This window comes from Hyperolius riggenbachi, chromosome 3 (genome assembly GCF_040937935.1).
Source record: "Hyperolius riggenbachi isolate aHypRig1 chromosome 3, aHypRig1.pri, whole genome shotgun sequence".
Taxonomy (NCBI): domain Eukaryota; kingdom Metazoa; phylum Chordata; class Amphibia; order Anura; family Hyperoliidae; genus Hyperolius; species Hyperolius riggenbachi.
In genome coordinates, this window is record NC_090648.1 from 99,546,249 (window position 1) to 99,569,160 (window position 22,912).

At 44.5% G+C, this 22,912-nt stretch overlaps 1 protein-coding gene across 4 annotated transcripts in view; it reads right to left on the minus strand.

The window, feature by feature from the left end:
* Positions 1-9,526: 9,526 nt before the first annotated feature.
* Positions 9,527-22,912, minus strand: part of SLC39A14 (solute carrier family 39 member 14) — a 90,425-nt gene continuing 77,039 nt past the window's right edge. For 3 of the 4 annotated variants that reach the window (XM_068274690.1, XM_068274689.1, XM_068274688.1), the window contains exon 9: positions 9,527-10,740. In XM_068274690.1, coding sequence (XP_068130791.1) covers positions 10,594-10,740 — 147 coding nt within the window. In that variant the 3' untranslated portion in view covers positions 9,527-10,593. Of the gene's footprint in view, positions 10,741-20,106; positions 20,205-22,912 lie in introns of all 4 variants that reach the window. The other variant, XR_011030208.1, reaches the window with a different exon arrangement.

Sequence of the window (22,912 nt, forward strand, 5' to 3'; positions counted from 1 at the left end):
CTTGTCTGCGTAGCCTTTTTTTGCGATTCTCAATTCCCTGTCAAGGATGTTCCTTGCCTTCCTGTATTCCTCATGGTTCCCAGACTTGTGTGCGTCTTCCTTGCTTCTGCACAGTTGCCGAAGTTTCTTGGAGAACCAAGGTTTGTCATTCGGGTAGACTTTGTGCGTTTTCATGGGTATACAGGAGTCCTCGCAAAAACTGATGTATGAGCTCACGTTGTCGGCCCACTCATCTAGGTTTGGAGCTTCCAGAGCCTTCCAGTCCGTGCAGTCAAAGCAGGCTTGAAGTTGCAGCTTGGCCTCGTTTGACCATACCTTGGTTGTTTTAAGGACTGGTTTAGCAGTCTCTAGGCGCCTCCTGTAGATAGGTATCAGGTGGATGAGACAGTGATCGGATGAGCCTAGAGCTGCCCATGGGGTGGCTTTGTAAGCGTCTCTCAAGACCGTGTAGCAGTGGTCGAAAGTGTTTGCGTTCCTGGTGGGGCAGGCGATGTGCTGATGAAAGCGAGGGAGCTCTTGGCGGAGGTTGGCCTTGTTAAAGTCTCCCAGGATGATGAACAATGCATCTGGGAGGGTTGTCTCCCAGTGCGTGACCGTGTCGCTAAGGTCACGCAGGGCAGCTTTGACATCGGCATCGGGTGGGATGTACACTCCGACAAGGACGTTGGATGAGAACTCTCTGGGAGAGTAGAAAGGCCTGCAGTTGATCAGGAGAAGTTCAAGTTCTGGTGAGCATTTCTTGGCGAGTACAGAGGTGTTGGAGCACCAAGCGGGGCTGACGTAGAAGCAGATGCCGCCCCCTTTCTTTTTCCCAGAGAGGGTGCTATCACGATCTGCCCGGATGAGGTTGTAGCCTGGAAGGTGCAGGGCATTGTCAGGGATTGGGTGTTGCTGCCGAGGTCCCTTCTTGCCCCGAGGAGCCGCAGTTCGTCTAGCTTGTTGGGGAGGGAGCGAACGTTTGCCAGGAGGACTGCTGGTATGGCCGACTTCAGGCCTTTCCTCTGCAGCCTCACGCGTGCCCCCGCCCGGCAGCCCCTCCGTCGCTTGCATGTGATTTTCTGTACATGTCTCCAACTCAACCTGGTGACCGATGGCAAGCAGGGAGTACGTGGCTGTGCAGTGGTCCAACTTGTGACACCTCCACAGCTTGCAGGCAGGCCTCCTGCCACCTCCTCTCCTCCTGCTACAGTGGTTGACTCCGCACCAGCTGGAGATCGGCAACGTGGTGTGTGACAATGGCAGCAATCTCATTTCCGCGTTGAATTTGGGAAAGCTGACACATGTACCCTGCATGGCACATGTGCTGAATCTAGTCATTCAAAGATTTGTGTCAAAGTACCCAGGCTTAGAGGACGCCCTGAAGCAGGCCAGGAAGTTGTGTGGGCATTTCAGGCGGTCTTACACGGCCAAGGCACACTTTGCCGAGATTCAACGGAGAAACAAGTTGCCGGTGAGACGCCTCATTTGCGATAGCCCGACTCGCTGGAATTCGACCCTCTTTATGTTCTCTCGCTTCTAAAACAGGAGTAAGCCGTCACCCAGTACCTCTACAATTAAGTAGGACACAATCTGGGGAGATGGTTATGTTCTGGCCCAACAACTGGACACTGATGCGAAATGCATGCAGGCTCATGCGGCTGTTTGAGGCGGTGACCAACCTGGTGAGTCGCAGTGAAGGCACCATCAGTGACTTGATCACGTACGCCTACTTCCTGGAGCGTGCCGTGCGTAGAGTGGTGGATCAAGCTGTGGAAGAGCGTAGAGAGGAACAGCTATGGGAGGATAAACTCTCATCAGAACCAGATGTTTCCTCAACACCTGCGGCAGCACAGAGGGGGAGGAGGAGGAAGAGTCGTGTGGGGAAGAGGAGTCAGACTCGGATGCTGAGGAAGGTGTTTGTTTGGAGGAGGCAGCGGCAGAAGAACAATGGCAGGACAGGGCGCTCCAGCAATCTCATGGTGATGTCGGACATGCAGACATCACCATTAGTCCAACGCCTCGCCTTAGCGCTTCCGGATCCACCCTCCACCAACACCTGGACCGGCAGGTTGCCGACTACCTGGCCTTAAGTGTGGATGTAGACACTGTGAGCAGTGATGAACCCTTGGACTACTGGGTGCGCAGGCTTGACCTGTGGCAAGAGCTGTCCCAATTTGCCACCCAACTTCTGTCTTGCCCTGCCTCAAGCGTCCTATCAGAAAGGACCTTCAGCGCAGCTGGAGGCATTGTCACTGAGAAGAGAAGTCGCCTAAGTCACAAAAGTGTTAAGTACCTCACCTTTATCAAAATTAATGAGGCATGGATCCCGAAGGCCTACTGCCCACCCCACGACTAAGTCTGTCCCCACACACACAGCATCTCTGCCTGCACGACGTGTGACTGCCTGGGTGGGGGTGGGGGGTGCATCATCACAAGTTTGCCTCAGGCAGCAAAAAGTCTAGAAACAGCCCTGACTTTTGGTAGTCTCATTTCTCAATGTATCCTGCCATTTAGCATCACTATAGCCTCAATTCAGAAAGCTGAAAACAGCAGACTTTCCCGAGCAGTTAGCAATGTGTCAATTCATAAAGGCTGTTACTGCATGAAAAACTGACATTACCGACCAGGGAGATAAATTACCAACTTGGATGTAGTTACCTCCAACACATGTCAGTAAATTGTCAGCAAATGTTAATTCATAAAGCCTTCAACAAGCAGTAAGCTTGAGATTGTTACCGACACCTCTGGTGAGGTCTTAAGTTATCAACACCTCTGGTGAGGTGTTAAAGCGGAATATAACCCTGCATTTCAACTTTGCTCTAAAACATTATTTACAGTATATTATATGCAACCAGCATTTTTTTTTTTACTAGACCAGCATTGGAAGGGTTACACAGGGCTTTAAAGTTCCTTTAGATTTCTGCAGACGCATCCGAAAGCTGAAATAGATACATTTTGTTTACATAATGTATCTAAGTGTTGAATGTGACTCATCTCTCTCACTGAGAAGGAGCTTGGACGACAGCCAAAGAGTGTGTAACTGTTTATCAATAGATACATGTAACTAAATAGAATGTATCTATCTGAACTTCTGCATATCTCTCCAGGACCTTTAAACCTCTGTGTTTAACCCTTCCAATGCTGGTCTAGTAAAAAAAAAATGCTTTTTGCATATAATATGCTGTAAATAATATTTTAGAGCAAAGTTGAAATGCAGGGTTATATTCCGCTTTAACAATGCAAAGTGCAGGGAGCCGAAGTCTGTGTGAGTCATCTGTGCATAGAGCCATCTGTATGAGTCATCTGTGCAGGCAGGGAAAGTCTGTGTGAGTAGTCTGTGTGAGTCATCTGTGCAGGCATGGAAAGTCTGTGTGAGTCGTCTGTATGAGTCATCTGTGCAGGCAGGGAAAGCCTGTGTGAGTCATCTGTAGGAGTCATCTGTGTGAGTCATCTGTGTGAGTCATCTGTGCAGGGCAAAAAAAGAGATCTCGCCACACTGCTCTACTGTACCGCTCAATGGGCTGCGGTAATTTACCAACCTTTAAGGGCAGCTGGGGAAATCTCCATGAATTAGCACACAGACCGGGAAAATACAGAGTGTGGTACTTTCCCGACAAGATTTTTTTTATCGCACTGCTTTTTATGAATCGAGGCCTATGTCGGCTGGAAGAGCCGCTGTAACAGATGTAGAGAATGCAGAACAATGAAACACTGCCCACTGATGACCAGATATTCCTTTCTCCTGTCCTCCAACCCTGTCCCCAAGGCCCACCAACAACAGTGCATGTTAGGACTGGTTCACTCTCGGCCGGGGTATTCCCAGGATTTCTAGGGGGGAGGGGGAGGATTCCTGAAAGGTTTCCCTCAGCCACGCACAATAATAATAATATGGCAGGACATCATGCTGGGTACACTTAATGCAATTTCCCATCCAACCAACACAGGGATCAATCAGGAGCAGTTTGGATACAGGTAATAATGAGGACAGCTGACACTGCTAATGAAGGGGAAAGTGAAGCAGGGCTGTGCTCATACCTGGCTCTGTTAAGTTCCTCAGAGTTGCTCCATGCTCTGTACATACGCTGCTACTCCATCCAAAGTCAACTATAGCCCGGGAAAGGGGGCAGTGCTGTGAGCTGCAGGACAACTGCAAATATTCTGGTGCCTCAACTTGTGCCTGTCCCCAGACACTGCACCAGACCTGGGGCCATATGCAATTTAGTTTTTCTCCTAGGTGATAATTTTTCATCTTTGATTTAGAACAACTTTTTAGCACTTTGCAATGGCAAAAGTACCAAAAAGTTGGTATAAAAGTGCTGTCAAAGTTATTTTGAGTATTTTTGTATTGTACATTGGCCCTCCTGAACTGCCCAGATCTGTTTGATCTGGTCATTAAGGGCTGGTGCACACCAGAGCGGTTCTGAAGTGTTTTTTAAAATGCTTGCACAGGGAAAACTGCGTGGCTAATAAAAGTGAATGGGATGGTGCACACCAGAGCGGTTCATTTTTCCCCCCAAATGCAAACTCCTGTCCTGCAGCATTTTTTAGATTTCTGAGGCGTTTCTGCCTCAATGTTAAGTATAGGAAAGTGGAAAACCGCTCTGAAAAACACTAGATCAGAGCAGTTTCCCAAGCGTTTTTGTTACAGAAGCTGTTCGGTTACAGCTTTACTGTAACAAAATATGACATCTGCTACACAGAAACGCTCCAAAAACCGCTAAGCATGTTTAGAAAAGCTCTCTAAACATGCTCTGCAATCTGCTTCAAAAACCTCTAGTGTTTTGCGGATCTGCTAGAAGTTTTTGGTGTGCACTGGGCCTAACATGGATAGTAAAATCCATTGATGATTGGGTCTACACCAAGAAGACAAAGCTTACCTGCAGGTTGATTGGCAAAGTGAGGTAGCACCATCCTTGATTCCTGTTAGTCACCCCATCATGGATAAGAAATCAAGCAAAATCACCAGCTCTTAAAAGCTTTTATTATCAGAACCTGAGCCGACAATTGAAGAGAACAATCCATAGTTGGGCCATGCTCCCTCGTTGTATTGCCACAGCAGATAAAGTCATTACACTATCTACCAATAATAAACCTCAAAAAGAATTACTTCTAGTCAGGGCTGGGGAGTCAGAGCAATTTGTGGTACATGGAGTCGGCGGTTTCATAAACTGAGGAGTCGGAAGAGTTTTGTACCAACTCCACAGCCCTGCTTCTGGTGGTGGTTACTGTCAAATCCATTCCATTGTAGAACAGCTATGATGAAAAATGGGGATGACTCCATCAGAAAGCATATAGGCTATAGAAGATCTACATTACAATCAGGTCACCAAAACAGTGCAGCTTCACACACACAAAAAATTATGAGGGGGAAAAAGTTTTGCTATGAAAGTTAGGGCAAGTTCACACAGGCGCTAAATGTGGCATTTTCAGCGGACAATGATACAGAGGCTAAATGGAATCGAGCATCACTTCCATTCACGTGAATGGAAGCAGTTTTAAACGACGATACCTGATTTTTGCATTGTTGTCGTAAACACCACACTCAATCTAGTCTTTTGTACTGGACGCAACATGGATCGGCTACATTCAGCACTTCCAGGAGGTCAAAACATGACACGTTGGTTATCCAGAGCCAAGAGCTTCTCTGCTCATTTGCTACTGGCATTGGCAGACTGAGCCATCGGCAGGAGCCACCAAGCACCCATGTGAACCAGCCCTTACAAGTAAATGTAAATAGCAGAAAGACTCATTGGCTTATGCTCACTCCCATTACCTTACAACAGTAAGATGTTACATAGCGGTGAGAGATTGTGGCTAAAAGTATTTCCTTCATTTTTCACATAGTTAAAGGGACTCCGAGCAGTGCAGAAACTATGGAAAGATGCATATCATTTTAAAGCTCTCTTTCTCCTCTTTCCAATGATATATAAACCACCACCCTACGTCTTTTAGTTGTCGCTATTTTCGCGATTGAAATTGCCGCGGCCGCGATTTCGATCGCGAAAACTAAAAGGTGTAGGGCAACGATTTAGGTGTCGTCAGAAAGAGGAGAAAGAGAGCTTTAAAATGATATCCATCTTTCCATAGTTATATTGTATTACACAGGCCGACACTTTCCCCAGTGTCAGCAGCTCCATTCTGCTGATTGCAGCTGCTGACTTTGACAAAAAGTCGCCCTGTGTAATACAATATAACTATGGAAAGATGGATATCATTTTAAAGCTCTCTTTCTCCTCTTTCTGACGACACCTAAATCGTTGCCCTACGCCTTTTAGTTTTCTCTATTTTCGCGATCGAAATCGCAGCCGCGGCAATTTCAATCGCGAAAATAGCGAAAACTAAAAGGCGTAGGGTGGCGGTTTATATATCATTGGAAAGAGGAGAAAGAGAGCTTTAAAATGATATGCATCTTTCCATAGTTTCTGCACTGCTCGGAGTCCCTTTAAGCCTCAGCTATGCGGTCCTTAGTCCATGCAAAGGCTGCATGAACATCCCATTATCCTTCATTACCTGCTTCTTCGACCTCTCCATAGTGGCCATATCATCACTGTGGTCCATTTATGGTTGTGGTGAAGGCATGAGGGGGCTGTCCTTTGCTTTTTTTTTAAAGTGGACCTGAACTCTTGCACAGGAAAAAAGGAGAGATGGCAGATAAGCCCATTAGAAAGCAAAGGCTGTTAACAATATGTCTGCTTCCATGAATCAGAAAGTAGAAACTGTGCAGATTTATTTTAGGATTTGTATCAGCTGCTCTAAGTTCAGGTCTGCTTTAAACACAGAGCGTATGTTATAAAGTGATTTCTAAACTGTTTCATAATCCCATTTCCAAGTAGGCCAAAGTCATGGCGGAAGAGCATTTACTGAGAGGGGGCAGAACAGGAGTGATTGTCACGTATCACCTCATTTATAAAGGAAGTCTAATGCTGGAGAATAATGGAGAATCTAAAGCAGGACTTGGAATCAAGATAGGAAGTTTTTCTAAAGCTTTGTCAATGCCAGACTTCAGAAAATAGATATTACCTAACAACTTTTCAAATTCAATAACCCATTGTGCAGCTCTCCAGCAGTGCACCTATTTATACAGACTTAAAGGGAACCTTAACTGAACGGGGGGTAAAGAGTTTCAATTACCTGGGGCTATTACCAGCCCCCTGCAGTACGCATTGCCGCATTCCGCACACGTAGATATGCGGCAACGCGTATTTTTGTACGCGTTGCGGTCCGCAACAGCGCTAATTGCAGTAGGGAATGCGTACATTAATACGCATGGCGGCCGGCCGACTGATGAGTCGTCAAAAACGAAACTAAGTGACAGCGGGGGACCGGAGGATACTAGAGCGGCTCCGAGGGCGCAGGACTGCTGCAGGGGGCTGGTAATAGCCCCAGGTAATTGAAACTCTTTACCCCTGTTCAGTTAAGGTTCCCTTTAAAGAGGAACTTTAACCCAGGATTGAACTTCATCCCAAGCAGTAGCTGATACCCCCCTTCCCATGAGAAATCTATTCATTTTCACAAATGGATCATAAGAGGGCACTTTATGGCTGATAGTGTGGTGAAACCCCTCCCACAGTGTGATGTCAGGTCCATGGTCTTGACAGTTTCCTGTCTGTGAACAACATCTCCTTCTTCCACTGACATCACCTGCCAGCAGTAAAAATGTCACCATGTGGTAAATGTCATAGATCAGGGAGAGGATAAATTTTACAATGGGAAAATACTGACTAAATCCATTATACTTCATTATTGTAAAAATGAAGCACTTTTTTATTACATTATTTTCCCTGGAGTTCCTCTTTAAGTCTTCTCTTGCCTATAGCTACAAAACAGGTTACACTGTACAATTCCTCACCGCCTTTTTCCTGTGACAACCGGTAGTACACCGCCTCATGTAGCCACATGGTTTATACTATAGGGATGCTGGCGAATATACTGTAGCATCATTATGCTTCACTTGGTCACACCCACCACCTGAATCTGGAGAAGAGCGGAAAACAAGTTCCAAGCACATTTGGACCATCAAAAAGTTCTTCTGTCTGGTGTTTGCTTCTATACACTGTTTATGTTCACTTAGGCCTCTTGCACACTACATGCGATTCAGATTTTTGATTCCGATTAAAAAAAAGTACTGCATGCTGCTATGTTTTTTTTTTTTATTGGAATCAGATCAGATAAAAAGAAAAAAAACGCCATCGCATGTAGTGTGCAAGAGGCCTTATCCTGATTGCTGATACAATTTGCCTTGTTCAGTGGTAGGTTTAGTTGGTCCTTCTTCGTGTTGCCAACAAGAGATGCATTTCTAATTCCAAGTTTTGGTTCTGCCTGGACTTATGCAGTGAACCAGGATTGCAGGATAACTTGTGTTCTCTATTCATCTCTAGCCTTAGAGAACCTTAATGAATTAGGCTTCAAGTAACATAGCCAGAGAAATACTATGGTAACCAGAAAAAGCCTCAATAATCCTTTCCATTAGCTTTGTTATGACTGCTCCATGGTTTCGTCATGTCATGTGACCTTTATGTACAAAGCACAATGAAGTCAGGTAGTAATTGAGGCAACATGATCGATTATCAGCGACTTCCTCAATAATATCAAGAGACATGTGCACACTCTAGATTTTTCACCCAAGACAATCACTAGCACTTGTTTCAGGCTGAGGAAACTGAAGTCAGTACGTAGGTTTGCACCTTAGCATTGATTGAGGACCACCTATGGGCAAGGTTTAGTGTCTCCAATGAAAAGATAGTAAATGCATTTCTAGGTAAAGCAGGAACTGTATTACACAGAGAAGAGTGCTGTCTATACACAAGCTAAAGCTCTTTAGCTACACTCGGTATATCCTTTCAACTTCAGCTTTAAGCAAATGGGCCTAAGTAAAGCCACACTCCATGCACTAATGTTTGCTATACCAGTGTAGGCACTCAGCAACAGAGCTTCTGTCTGTGTAGAAACTCCTTCATTGGTTAGAGTTAATGTCAAATAAATCACTTGAAAGAGAAAGGGGAAAAAAAGCCTGATCTAGAGCCAAGGCACCTGCACCACAGACTGTCTCTACTGTAGGCTGCAGCTTTCTTGGACAGGTCAGTCAGTGGCTTCCAACTTGCAGTATGAAAAGTGGGGATGGTGGAGTCTGAGAAGTTGCAGCACTCACAAGGGTGGTCATTGTGATGCAAATAGTTGATGCAATATAATGAAAATTTTGAATGCAAATCATGCAGCTTGAAAATAAACCAACGGTATCCTGCTGAGATTAAATTCAATTGGTCCATTTTCAAGCTGCATGTAATTTGCATAATCCTTAGAATTATTTGCATCTCACTGACTGTCCCTTGCAGTCACACCCACATAGTCTGACTCCCTGAACTCATTGCTTCTGCTCATGTGATCAAAATTTCTAGACAGGATTTTGAGCTGCAGGAGCCTTGGTTTACAGGGGGGGGGGGGGGGGGGGGGGATGTAGCCTCTGAACACTCAGGTGTATGGTATTTTTTTTCTTAGGAATGTGCTTAGAGATGTGTAGTAAAGGGTATGTGGCCATAAAACAAGGAAGCATTGTAGTATGTGACTTTACAACAAACCATGGAACCATTGCACAGTCTTCACCCGTGATACTTCATCATCTTCAACAATTCTAATGCTGGGCATCTACAACATCACACATTGCCAATAGAAACAAGCCCAGTGCCAGTGTGCAAATCAACGCCAGTGCTGGTCAGTCTCTGACAATAATGAATGTGCTCTTTGATAGAGTTCTATTGCTATCTATGACGATTGCACAGCAGTCAGTGATTCACACAAACACAAGCAACTGAGCATCTCCAATTCTCTTCCCGTAGGTTGCTTCAAGACAAACCAGAACACTGTTTGGGTTTTCGAGGAAGCAGTTGCAAAGAACATTGCGGTCAGGTCAGTGTTGCGGAGGTCTTAGGAAGGGCTCAGCAGAACTTTGTCAGGTTATCAATGAGGATCCAACAGACTGACACTGCCAGAGGAACGGAACACGGAACGGGTTGCATAAGGGTAACGACGGTCATGTTATAGTACAGTTCCATTAGGTAGTTCATGGTGAGCATCTTCGCGCTCTTAGTGGGGTGTAACGGTAAACAAAAATATCACCCCAATTTTTCTCGTTTTGTTCAGTTGATTTGGTCCATTAATTGGAGTAGTATAAACCACTTATCAATATGATAGATAAACTCTAAAAACTGTCTTGGAAATTTAGTGTTATCTCCATTACAGAGGATGTTGCAACAAAGGAGAGCAAGCAGCTGTCAGCATTGGTCATCACATGGATGGAATGCACTGGTACCAAGCAGCACATCTGTCCTAATTGCACGTCAGGTAACTGGCTGGAAACCACACAGCATAAAAAACTGAACATTGTGTTTTCTCTAAATGCCTTTGTGGGAAAGGTTGGCAATACCAGTCCCCTAATTCATATAGTAGGTTGTCCCATCTGCGCCATAAGACGCCGATGTCCGTTGCTTCCCCTCCTCGAATGTGAGGGAGGAACATTGCACAAACATCCCTCTCCCTTTGGTCAGATTGCATTACATTCTTCTGCCCTTGAAAAGGAATATGGAGATGGTGAAGCAAGGACTGCTTGGTCTCCTGTGACTATCCCAGCTGGATCTGGCCAGAGAATGTGGTGAGCAGCAGCATAATGGCAAAGCCAGTGAGGAGACCAGCGTTCTGTATGGCAAATGCTGTGAGGGGACGACCGCTTTCCTCGTCTTCCTTACTGACTTCATTCATCTCAGGGAACTGCAAGACAAAAATAAAGCGATCAAGTTGGATTTTTAGGAGAGAGTAACGGATTCACAGAGTGCGCTCAGTGCTGGACTGGGCTGTTGTAAAGCTGAGGAAATCCACTTTCTGGCCAAGCAGCAGTAACCATGTGTTGCTGCTCACAGTGAAGACTGTGCGCAGGTTTGTATTGGGAGTGATAGAGTTAGGCCTGGTTCACATTGCGTTCGGCTCGCAAGTCCGTCCGCGGTGGGCTTTTTTTCTGTGTTTTCTGGCTATTTCTGCGCGTTCACTCATTTTTGTAAGCGATTTTGCAGAGTGCTTCCGTCTTTTGAGGCGGAAAAAAATATCATCTATTTTTTTTTCTTTTTAAAACGCTCACACAATGAGCGTTTTTCCTATACCTACTATTGAGGCAAATCGCCTCAAAAATGGCTCAAGCAGCGCTTTTCAAAGCGGATCGCAAACAAACCACTCTGATATGAACGCTCTCACAGAGAATCATTGCACAAGCGCCTTCAGGGTGTTTTTTAAAAAATCGCCTGCACTTAAAATTTTACAAAAACACCTATAATGTGAACAAGGCCTCACTGCTGCTTGGCCAGCAGGTGGGGGGGGGGGGTTGAGGGGAGGGAGTTGGGGGTTAGGGATTAACTGCTGAGCCTGATGGGACAGGCTCTGTCTTTTATACTGGAAGTGCTCTTCAAAGTGAGGAAAAGAAAAAACAGTCTAGTTTTGTAGGATAAAGGGTCCTATAAAGCTGGGTACATACGGTACAATTTTCTATCACATCTACAGATCTATCAGATAATTTCCAACTGTTTTGATCAGATTACGATGGATTTTGGGTACTTAGTGCAAAATGGATTGCAAGATCAATCGGGAACAATTTTGGACTACTACACATGGTACAATTTTCCATCTGATCAACTGGTGATTTGATATGAAATTGCATTATGTGTACGAGGCTTTACATTGCATCAGTTGCATTGTAGAATAATTCTGCATATCAACTCACTGGCCATTCAATTCTGTGGGCCTGTTTACACCTCTGCGTTGCAACTGATAGAGTTATTCTGATTGGCAAAGGCAATAGTCTCCCTGTGCTTGTGTCGTCACTGTGCCTCATCTCTCTGCTGAATAGACATCGCCCTGGCAGCCTTCAGCAGAAAAAGGAAAAAGGAGGGGGGGGGGGGGGGGGGCGGATTGAAGACACTGGTAGATTCCCTGGTAACTCCATGTCAGCATACTAATGGGCAAAGTCCCTCCCCCTTTGACCCAGTAGGACGTCCAAAGATGTTAAAAGGCCTACTCCACCCCATACTGACATTCTTTTTTTCGTCCTCGCCTATCCAGCATGGATTCCATAGATGTCTCATCGACCCTTACCTCCGCCTAGTGCGGGTACCAGCAGGTTCAGACTCTCCTGCTGGAGTCTATATCTTAGGTTGCTAAAAGCTCCGATAAGATATAGAACCCCTTGATGTTATTCATCTGCCTCCCGGGGGTACTAATATTAAATATCCTGCGGCCACGCTAAGCTCCTAAATGGCGCTGTGGATCCTGGCAGCTGAAGTGCCTTTTACTGTTTATTTGTTTCTGTGTGGCTAAATAGAGTACTTAGCTTGATGAGCCGTAGGTTAGATACAGGCAGCGGCTGGTTCCGGGCTTTGTCTCTCAGTGGTTGTGCCTCGCCGTGTTAGAGGTTCTTGCTGGGGCTGCTGGTGCTTGCAGTTCCTCGGTGTAGAGGGAAGTCTCTCTCGCGCGCGCGCGGGACTTCCTCCCCTATGTCGGCTATGGGCGGAAGTTACCGGGCGGCCATTTTGTTTGTGGGCAAGTGTGTTCTGGAGCCGGAAATTGGCTCCAGACGCTATAAAGGACGCAGTAGCAGCGCGGTTGCGTTGCAGTGAGGACATCCTATGGTGGAGTGATCCCTGGCCGGCTCGTGGACAGGGGATTCAGGTTGCAGATCGGAGGTAATCTTAATGGCACAGGATTCTGGCGGTATAGTGCAGGAGGCACATTACATACAGTTGGACGTTCTTATGTCAATATAGGTGTATATGTATATCTTGTATATAGTGAGTTGTATGCATATATGTATAAGGTATATGTAGTGTTATTTATGTGTATATATGTGTGTATATGGGTATATATATATATATATATATATATATATATATATATATATATATGTATATATGGTATTGGAAGAGGTAGTTAATGGATAAGCATTCATGTATATATATTATATATGCGAGGTCAGGTTATAGGGGTAGTTCCTTATGCTTGCCACTTTCTTCTTGCTTCCAAAGCTCTGGTGAATTCTTCAGCTGCCATGGAAAGGAGAAAGGGAGCACAGTCAAAGATTAAAAGGTAAGGGTGGTAAGTACAAAAAAAAAAAAAAAAAAAAAAAAAAAAAAAAGAGTTGAAGACCCGTACTGACAGTACTCCTTTGGATCTATGTTTTTCTTAGATCAGCCAAGGATCCGGGCTATCGGCAGATGTTGCTTCGGGGTCGCTCGATGGAACAGACAAATTCGCGAAGTCGCGTTAGCGGCTCAAGGTCTTCATCTGCGAAGTCAGAGGTCGAGCGGCAGTCGCAGACTAAACGGAATACGAAGTCTTCTTATAGAAGGATTTTGTCTTCTACGGAAGAGTCAGATGAGCCCATAGCTTCAACGTCTTATAGTAGACCTCTCTCTAAAGCACTACCCACTGAGGGTCAGTGTTGGATCTGTGGAAGGCCATCATTAGAAAAGAAGAAGGTGTGCGACGTTTGCCACCTAGATATTGCTCGGGAGGACAGAGAAGTGTCCACCTTAATTAAGCAAGTGGTGAAAGATACTGTGGCGGAAATGTCACTGGACCGAGAAAGAGCAACCTCCAGGGAATCGGCGCAATCTTCCCAGGATTACAGTTCCGATGAAGATATAGACGATGATATGGAAAGCTTCGATTTCTCGTTAATACCGGACTATGTGACAAGCGTGAGGAATGCTATTCAGTGGCAGGATGAACAATCCTCTCCAAAACTCAAGAGGAGGAGGTATTATGGACACCTACATAAATCAAAAGTTTCTTTTCCTTTAATGGAGGAAATTAAGGAATTGATCACGGAAGAGTGGTCCAAGACGGTTAAAAAACCATCATTGAAGAATAAGTATCAGAAGATGTATCCGATGAAAGAAGAAGACGAGTCCTTGATTCAGTCGATTCCGATAGTTGACGCTTCGGTAATGAGAATAGTCCGTAATGTCACCCTACCTTTGGAAGATTCAGTTTATTTCAGGGATGTCATGGAGCGTCAGATAGACCAGGATCTGAAAAGGTCATATCTGGCCTCAGGAGAAGCTTCTAGAGCGGCTATATCATTAACATCAGTGGCAAAAGCCATGAAGATATGGGTGGATGGAATCCAAAAGAGTTTACGTAGAAAGGATGACATGGAAAACCTTGCAATTGCCCTACAGGAGTTGAGTCTTACGGCAGACTTTTTAGGAGAAGCTAGTGTAGATATAATTCGTTCTTCAAGCAGAGCTATGCTTTATTCAATTATGGCAAAGAGGTCATTATGGTTGAAGCCGTGGGCTGCTGACCCTACATCTAAACAATCCTGGGTGAAGATACCTTTCGATGGGAAGAATTTATTTGGTCCCAAGATGGATTCTGCAATCTCCAGAGTTACTGGTGGAAGATCAGGGCTATTGCCTCAGGACCGTAGATTCAAGAAACAAAGATTCACCCAATTCAGAAAGCAACAACCTAATAAAATTTACGGAAGCAAGATCGTATAGGCCAGGGAAGGAATACAGGAAAAACTGGAACAGGCCTCAGACAAGATTCCAGAGAGCTAATAAGCCCAGACCTCCAACGTCAGCAGGAGATTCCACAAAGCCCTTTTGATGTGTTGCCCGTCCAAGGTTGTCCAGTGGGGGCCAGGTTACGCCATTTCGGGGGAACCTGGGCGGGAGAAGTAGACAGCAAGTGGGTTATAGACACTGTATCAGAGGGTCATATCTGGGATTTCAAAGTCTCACCAAGGAGCCGATTTGTCGAAACGAAGATCCCAAAGGACAAGAACAAATGCTCAGTAATGATGGAGTATATCTCCGAGCTGATAAGCCAAGAAGCCGTGATTCAAGTTCCTCGGTCAGAAAGATTTACAGGGTATTACTCCCCACTTTTTCTAATAAAAAAGAAAACAGGAAAGTTGAGACCGGTTTTAGACTTGAAGAGTCTGAACAAATATATTCACGTTCCTAAGTTCAAGATGGAAAGTCTGCATTCCATAGTGTCGGTGATACAGCCGGGAGACTGGATGTGCTCCGTGGATTTGAGGGACGCGTATTTCCATGTACCCGTACACGAAAACTATCAAAAGTTTTTGCGGTTTGCCGTCGGAGAGATGCATCTTCAGTTCATATGTCTTCCGTTCGGGCTTTCAACATCTCCGAGGACTTTTTCGAAGGTTCTTCTAGCTATAGTGGCGTTGATACGGGTACAGGGAATACGCGTCTTTCATTACTTAGACGATATCCTTTTGCTGGCCGCATCAGAAAGCTTACTGATTCAACACAAGGTAATTCTTTTGGACATTCTGCAAAAGTTCGGATGGCTTGTGAACTACCAAAAAAGTCAGCTTTTACCAACCCAGAGAATGGTGTTCCTAGGTGCAGAATTAAATACCGAAGAAGATACAATTTCTCTGCCTCAGGAAAAAAGAGACAACATTCGTTTGAAGATGTTAGAGCTGATACACCGTCGAATAGTGCCGGCAAGGACTTGTATGCAGATCATAGGATTGATGTCGGCCACAATTCCAATGGTCAAGTGGGCGCATTGGCATCTGCGGCCATTACAAGTCAGTTTCTTAAATCAATGGAACAAGGTAGACATGGATCAGCGGATAGTTCTGACAAGGAAAGTCATTCAGTCTCTCAGTTGGTGGACAAAGGAGGAAAATTTAGGGAGATGTCGGACAATTCAACAGCCCTGCTGGAGCATAATAACTACAGATGCCAGTGCAATAGGATGGGGCGCAGTTTACTTGAATCACTTGGCGCAAGGTCGATGGTGGTTTCCGACAGTCAATGTAGTATCAAACATACTAGAGCTAAGAGCTGTCCTCCAAGCTTTACTTCACTTTCTACCCATTCTACAAAGCAAGTCTATTTTAGTCAGGATAGACAACACAGCCGCAGTAGCGTATGTGAAGAATCAGGGGGGAACGCACAGCAGAGCCCTCATGAGAGAACTGTCTCCAATCATGGAGTTAGCTCAGGAGAATTTCCAGGACATATCGGCAGTATACATTCCAGGGGTACTGAACGTAAAAGCGGATTTTCTATCCAGGTTCACCATAGACAACAACGAATGGTCGCTCCTTCCGTTGGTATTCAGATACATAACGAACCAGTGGGGCTGGCCGGAGGTGGATCTATTCGCCTCGAAGGACAATTGCAAAGTAAAGAAATACTTTTCAAGATACCAGGATCAAAACGCTCTGGCGACGGATGCATTGACGCAGTCATGGAATTTCAGGAAGGCTTACGCCTTTCCGCCAACTCCGCTGATATCCCGTTTCCTGCTGAAACTCAGAACTCAGTCTCTAACAGTGTTAGCAGTAATTCCTCACTGGCCGGCAAGGCCTTGGTTTCCGCTACTCCTTCAAATGAGCACACAAGAGCCACTACTGTTGCCGCAGGTACCAGATCTATTATCACAGGGGAGAATCTACCATCAGAATCCAAAACGTCTACAGTTAATGGCGTGGAATTTGAAAGGCTTAGGCTATTGAGTTCAGGATGTTCAGAGGAAGTGGTAAATACTTTAATTAAGGCAAGGAAGCCTACTACCCTACATTCATATAATAGAGTGTGGAAAGCCTTTGCGGATTTTGCCCTTCAAGCACAATTCTCAATAGAAAGTTTTGAGGCAGCCAGTCTTTTGGCCTTCCTTCATAAAGGACTGCAAATGGGGTTAGCTTACTCCACTCTGAAAAGGCATGTGTCAACAATTTCAGCTATATCTGGAGTCAGTTGGTCTAACCATGCATTGGTAAGACAATTCTTCAAGGCAGCGATAAAGCTAAGACCCCCATTAAAGCCTAAATTCCCGAAATGGGATTTACCAATAGTGCTAAGTTATTTGGAGAATGACCTTGCTGCTCTTGGCACATTGAGTATATATGACTTAACATTGAAGACTGCGTTCTTGATAGCCATCACATCCGGAAGAAGGGTGTCAGAGCTCCAGGCGTTAGGGTGTGGGGATCCCTATCTGATTTTTTATGAGGACAGATTAGTCCTTCATCCTGTTCAGTCTTTTCTACCTAAGGTAACTACGACTTTCCATTTAAACCAAGAATGGACTCTGCCTAGTTTTAAAACGAAGGAAGATCAGACAAAATTGCATCAATTGGATGTACCCTCAACTGTCAAACATTACCTTGAAATGACGAAGGAATTTCGAGATTCAGACAGACTTTTCATAATCCCTAGCGGATATAGAAAGGGAAAGCCAGCTTCGTCAAGAACGATAGCTAAGTGGATAGTGACTCTAATTCAAAGGTCTTACAAAGCTAAAGGCTTCGTTCCTCCGCAGGAAATATTGGCCCACTCTACGAGGAGTATATCCTCCTCTTGGGCAAAGGCTGGAAAGGTAGCATTAGCTACAATCTGCAGAGCAGCTAACTGGGCGTCAGGGCATACCTTCATTAAACATTATTGTGTAGACCCAGCTCTGTTGTCATCTGTGGACTTTGGAAAGAAAATAATTTCCTCCACTGTTGCTACTGCAGTATGATTTGTATGCTGTTAATGATAAGTAAAGTTTGTTTTTCTGCATCCCACCCTTTTTTCGTTTGTCTAGTTATTGCCCATTAGTATGCTGACATGGAGTTACCAGGGAATTTGGAAAATTGTATACTCACCTTCGGTAATTTTCCTTTCCTGGTAATCTCCATGTCAGCATACGATCCCACCCTATGCTGGCGGCTCGTTCTAGTTACAAGAATGTCAGTATGGGGTGGAGTAGGCCTTTTAACATCTTTGGACGTCCTACTGGGTCAAAGGGGGAGGGACTTTGCCCATTAGTATGCTGACATGGAGATTACCAGGAAAGGAAAATTACCGAAGGTGAGTATACAATTTTCCAAATTCTTGCCTTTGCCGATGACCAGAGATAAGCAAGCTTCCACTGCTCTCTGCAGTAAGAAAAAAAAAAAATCAAAGTTTTTACATACAAGGAATGCGTGTGAATGTTTTCAAGTGTTCTTTTATGTGACCAAGATTCCTTACTGAAATTTTAGTTTTGGGAGTAGAATCCTATTTTAAACAAGATTTGACACTGGCTATTTAAAGGGAAACTGAAGTGAGAGTGATATGGTGGCTGCCATATTTATCTCCTTTTAAACAATACCAGTTGCCTGGCTGTCCCGCTGGTCTATTTGGCTATAATAGTGTCTGACTAACACCAGAAACAAGCATGCAGCTAACCTTGTCAGATCTGACAATGTCAGCAACACCTGATCTGCTGCATGCTTGTTCAGGAGCTATGGCTAAAAGTATTAGAGGCAAAGGATCAGCAGGACAGCCAGGCAACTGGTATTGCTTACAAGTAAATAAATATGGCAGCCTCCACATTTCTCTCACTTCAGTTGCCCTTTAAAGAGTGTCCAGACACATGAAAATAAGCTCTACTACAGAGTACCCCTATATATAGTGAAGAGAAAAAGTAAAAATTTAAACTTGTTATTGGGCCTTCAACTTTTCCTCATGCGAGTACAGTAAAGTGAGATCAAATTGACCACAATGGGTTTTGAAATCTGTACACAGTACTTTCACTCCCCAGGGCTACAGCTGTCAGCTTTCATCATTTAATCTGCATGACAAATGTCAGCTTTCATAATTTAAATCTGCATTGTAAAAATAATAACATATGACTGGACTTGCCATAGTTGCTATGGGTTGTGCTCTTGTTCTCCTTCACACTAGCTTTTATAAATAAAGCTTTATTGTTCTCCCTCAGGCTATAACCAGCAGTGTTAGCTACTTAAACTGTAAATCATTCTAAGCAGTAAAACTTTAATGCCAAAAAAAAAAGCTGTCTGAATGGTCCTGTTGTGAAACAGATTATTCTCAACCTTCCCAAAGCAAGTGCTGACATAGCCCTGCAGCCAGTAGGTGGTGCAATGTGTACAAGAAACGGAATGCTACTATTACACACAGGCAAGAAAGAAAGGCAAATTACACAAAGAAAGAAGGCAGATTACACCAAGCATTGCTTTGAGTGGGGGGGCTTTTTCGGTCTCTTTTAGCCCCCTATACATTCTGTTGTACTGGTCCAAGCCCTATCCCATACAGCCATATCAATCCCTACCATGTACCGATGACCAAAAGTCCGAAACAGGCTGTCTACATGTGGGGTTGATGTGGGTGTGTACAATGTAAAGCTATAGGCTCGCAGTTCTGGATGCTAGCCTGGTTTACAGAGGCAAAAAGATAATTTGCATATTCAGAAGTGGTGCATTGTGGGTAACCACACATGTTCACTTACAGCTAAATTATTGCAAATTTCCTTCTGTTTTAAGAAGGCAACTTACACCAAGCATTGCTTTTGAGTGGGACGGCTTTTTGGTCTCTTTTAGCCCCCTATACATTCATAGTGGTTTGGGTCACCCTGAGCTGCTTGTTACCCTCTCATATGTTACCGTAAATAGAAAATACAGCTTAGAAATGAAATTCAAATTGCTATACTAAAGGAAACACCCCTTCCTCCCCTCACCCAAAGTCCTGGAGTTTCAGCACAAAAAGGAGTGCCTGAACCAAAGCCAAGCAACTGGCCAACCTCCTCCACCTGATGCCCCCCAATCCTTCTCATTGGTACCAGGGGGAGAGGCGGGACAAAGTGTGACATACGATGGAGGGGCTTCTGAATAGAGGTAAGGATGGGAATAAGCTGTGCAGCTATTGTGGTGGGGGTGTCAGGGCACCCTATGGAAAAAGGCACAAGAGACAAAAAGGCGGGAGCCCAGTAGTGCAATACGTCAATGCAAGGATGGAAGAAATTGGTGAGAATAGGAATGCTACTCACAAAGGAGGGTTGCAAAGGGCAACCAACCGCAAGAAGCAGGTGGAGACCATAAACCCGATTCCACTCGGGGCGGTCCCAGGGGGACCCGGTGGTGGTCGCTCTCTTGAAAAACCGGAAACAGATATCCACTGTGGTGGCAACCACGGGTATACTGTCACTACCCCTCCAACAGGATATGTTGGGGGGTGTACTAAGCACAAATAGGGGGGGGGGGGGGAAGAGGCGCCCTGGGTTGTATAAAAGCATCTAAAAACAGTTTAAAATGAAAAGGATAACGAGGTGTCTTACCTCAATGACGAAATCTTTGTATCATACAAAAGATTGTATTTAGCACAGGCAACGCGTTTCGCGGGTCTAAGCCCGCTTCCTCAGGCCAATAACAGTGCCTACAATAGCAAGGAGGACTCCTCAATACAAGTGCTATTTAAGCTGTGCAGCTGTCACTGTCCTTTTAAGATACGTCATGTCGTAAACAATTTTAAAGTACTTACACCAAGCATTGCTTTTTGGTAGGATGGCTTTTCAGTCTCTTTTATCCCCCTATACATTCCTAGTGGTTTGGGTCACCCCGAGCTGCATGGTTACTTTGTTGTACTGGTCCAAGCCCTATTTCATACAGCCTTATCAATCCCTGCCATGTACTAATGAGGACCAAAGGTCCAAAACAGACAGTCTACATGTAGGGTTGATGTGGCTGTGTAATATTTAAAGCTATAGGCTTGCTATACACCAGCAGTTCTGTATGCTACCCTGGCTTACAGGTCAAAAAGAGATAATTTGCATATTTAGTAGAGGTGCATTGTGGGTAACCACACATGTTCACTTATAGCTGAATTATTGCAAATTTCCTTCTGTTTTAAGAAAGCAAATGACACCAAGCATTGCTCATTAGTAGGAGGGCTTTTCGGTCTCTTATCCCCCTATACATTCCTAGTGGTTTGGGTCACCCCGAGCTGCTTGGTTACTCTAAAGTACATTTCCCAAACCAATATCTGAACAATTTTTCTTTCCTACTAGGGTTGACATGACTACATTTTTGAAAGTGGGTAAATAGGTAATGAAAGGGTACTGCATGGTTAATCAGGGCCTCATTGGAATACAAGATGCTTAAAGGGATACTGTAGGGGGGGGGGGGGGGTCGGGGGAAAATGAGTTGAACTTACCCGGGGCTTCTAGTGGCCCTCCGCAGACATCCTGTGCCCGCGCAGCCGCTCACTGATGCTCCGGCCCCGCCTCTGGGTCACTTCTGTAATTTCTGACTTTAAAGCGGACCCAAACCAAACTTTTTTTTAATTAAAAATATTTAGTTGCAGCACTCTAACACATACAAAGATAAATAAACACTCCTTCAAACCTATGATCATTTCAGTGCATGCTTTTTACCCTTCTCTTTTCATAGCTAGGGTTATACTGGGGGCAGCCATTAGCAATTCCTCCATTGCCAGGCATTATCTACTCCACCAGTTTGCCGGAAAAATCCCGGCAATTTGAAAGGAAGGGAGGGGTTCCTCCAATAAATGTAAAATATGTTATATTTGTCATCATGCAGCTGAAAAAAGGCTGCTATTTATTATTATAATTTAGAAAATAGATTTTAATTCTGAAATCTTGTATTTTTAATTTGGGTCCACTTTAAAGTCAGAAAACCCCTGCGCCTGCGTTGCCGTGTCCTCGCTTCCCCTGATGTCACCAGGAGCGTACTGCGCAGGCACAGACCATACTGGGCTTGTGCTATACACTCCTGGTGACATCAGCGGGAACGAGGACACGGCAATGCAGGCGCAGGGGTTTTCTGACTTTAAAGTCGGAAATTCCAGAAGTGAGCCAGAGGCGGGGCCGGAGCATCGGTGAGTGGCTGCGCGGGCACAGGATGTCTGCGGGGGACCATTACAAGCCACGGGTAAGTTCAACTCATTTTCCTCCGACCCCCCTACAGTATCCCTTTAAGTGGCTAGCACACTTGCCCTGGCAGGACACTAGCTTCATACAATTTGTATGTCCCCTCCACATCCCAAAAACATGTTGGTAGGTTAAAGCACAGGTTCACCATTCTGCATGAAGACTGAGATAGCATTAGGCTTTCAGCAACCAGGTAATTCCCTCAGGCAATGCATGAAGGAAGGGGGCATGCCTATCACACATGCTTCCTGTGACTGACCACTGGGATACCTGGGTGTGGACAGAGAAGATGGGAGTGTTTCCCGCATTTAACTAGTAATAAATTCTATATCTCTCAAATGCAAGCCTGCCCAATGGTGTAGTGGTTAGTGCTCTGGCCTTGCACAGCGTTTATACATTCAGTGTAGATGTGGGGAGGGCACCACCAGTTTGTTACTAAATGAGGCACATGTGGTATCATTTTAACCATGGCGAGTTGTAGAATACATTTTACATTTACATACGTTTTAAAGCTTGGACCCATGTATAAAAAAAAAAAAAAAAAATAGGTAGAGACACGCAATCCTACATAAAAAGTTATTTTAAAAATTATGATCAAACTTGGGAAAGTTTTAGCAAAACAAGAGACATATGTGGTAACATTTTAACCATGCTAAGTAGTAGAAGAGAGCTTAGAGTGTTTTAGGGTTGAGGCACATGTGTTGTGTATTCTTTTTAGTCACAAACTGAATCAAAAGCAATTACATTTTCATATAATCTGTAAGACTAGTAAAATGAAAAAGTGACAGTGTATGTATGTATGTATGTATGTATGTATGTATGTATGTATGTATGTATGTATATGTGTGTGTGTGTGTGTGTGTGTGTGTGTGTGTGTGTGTGTGTGTGTGTGTGTGTGTGTGTGTGTGTGTGTGTGTGTGTGTGTGTGTGTGTGTGTGTGTGTGTGTGTGTGTGTGTGTGTATATATATATATACACATATATATATATACATATACACATACATACACTGTCACATTTTCATTTTACTAGTCTTACATCATCTTATATCATCTGGTGCAGATGATATATCTATATCTATCTATCTATCTATGTAGCTCTCTCTCTCTCTCTATCTATCTCTCTCTCTCCATCTATGTATCTCTCTCTATGTATCTCTCTCTATCTATGTATCTCTATCTATCTATCTCTCTATG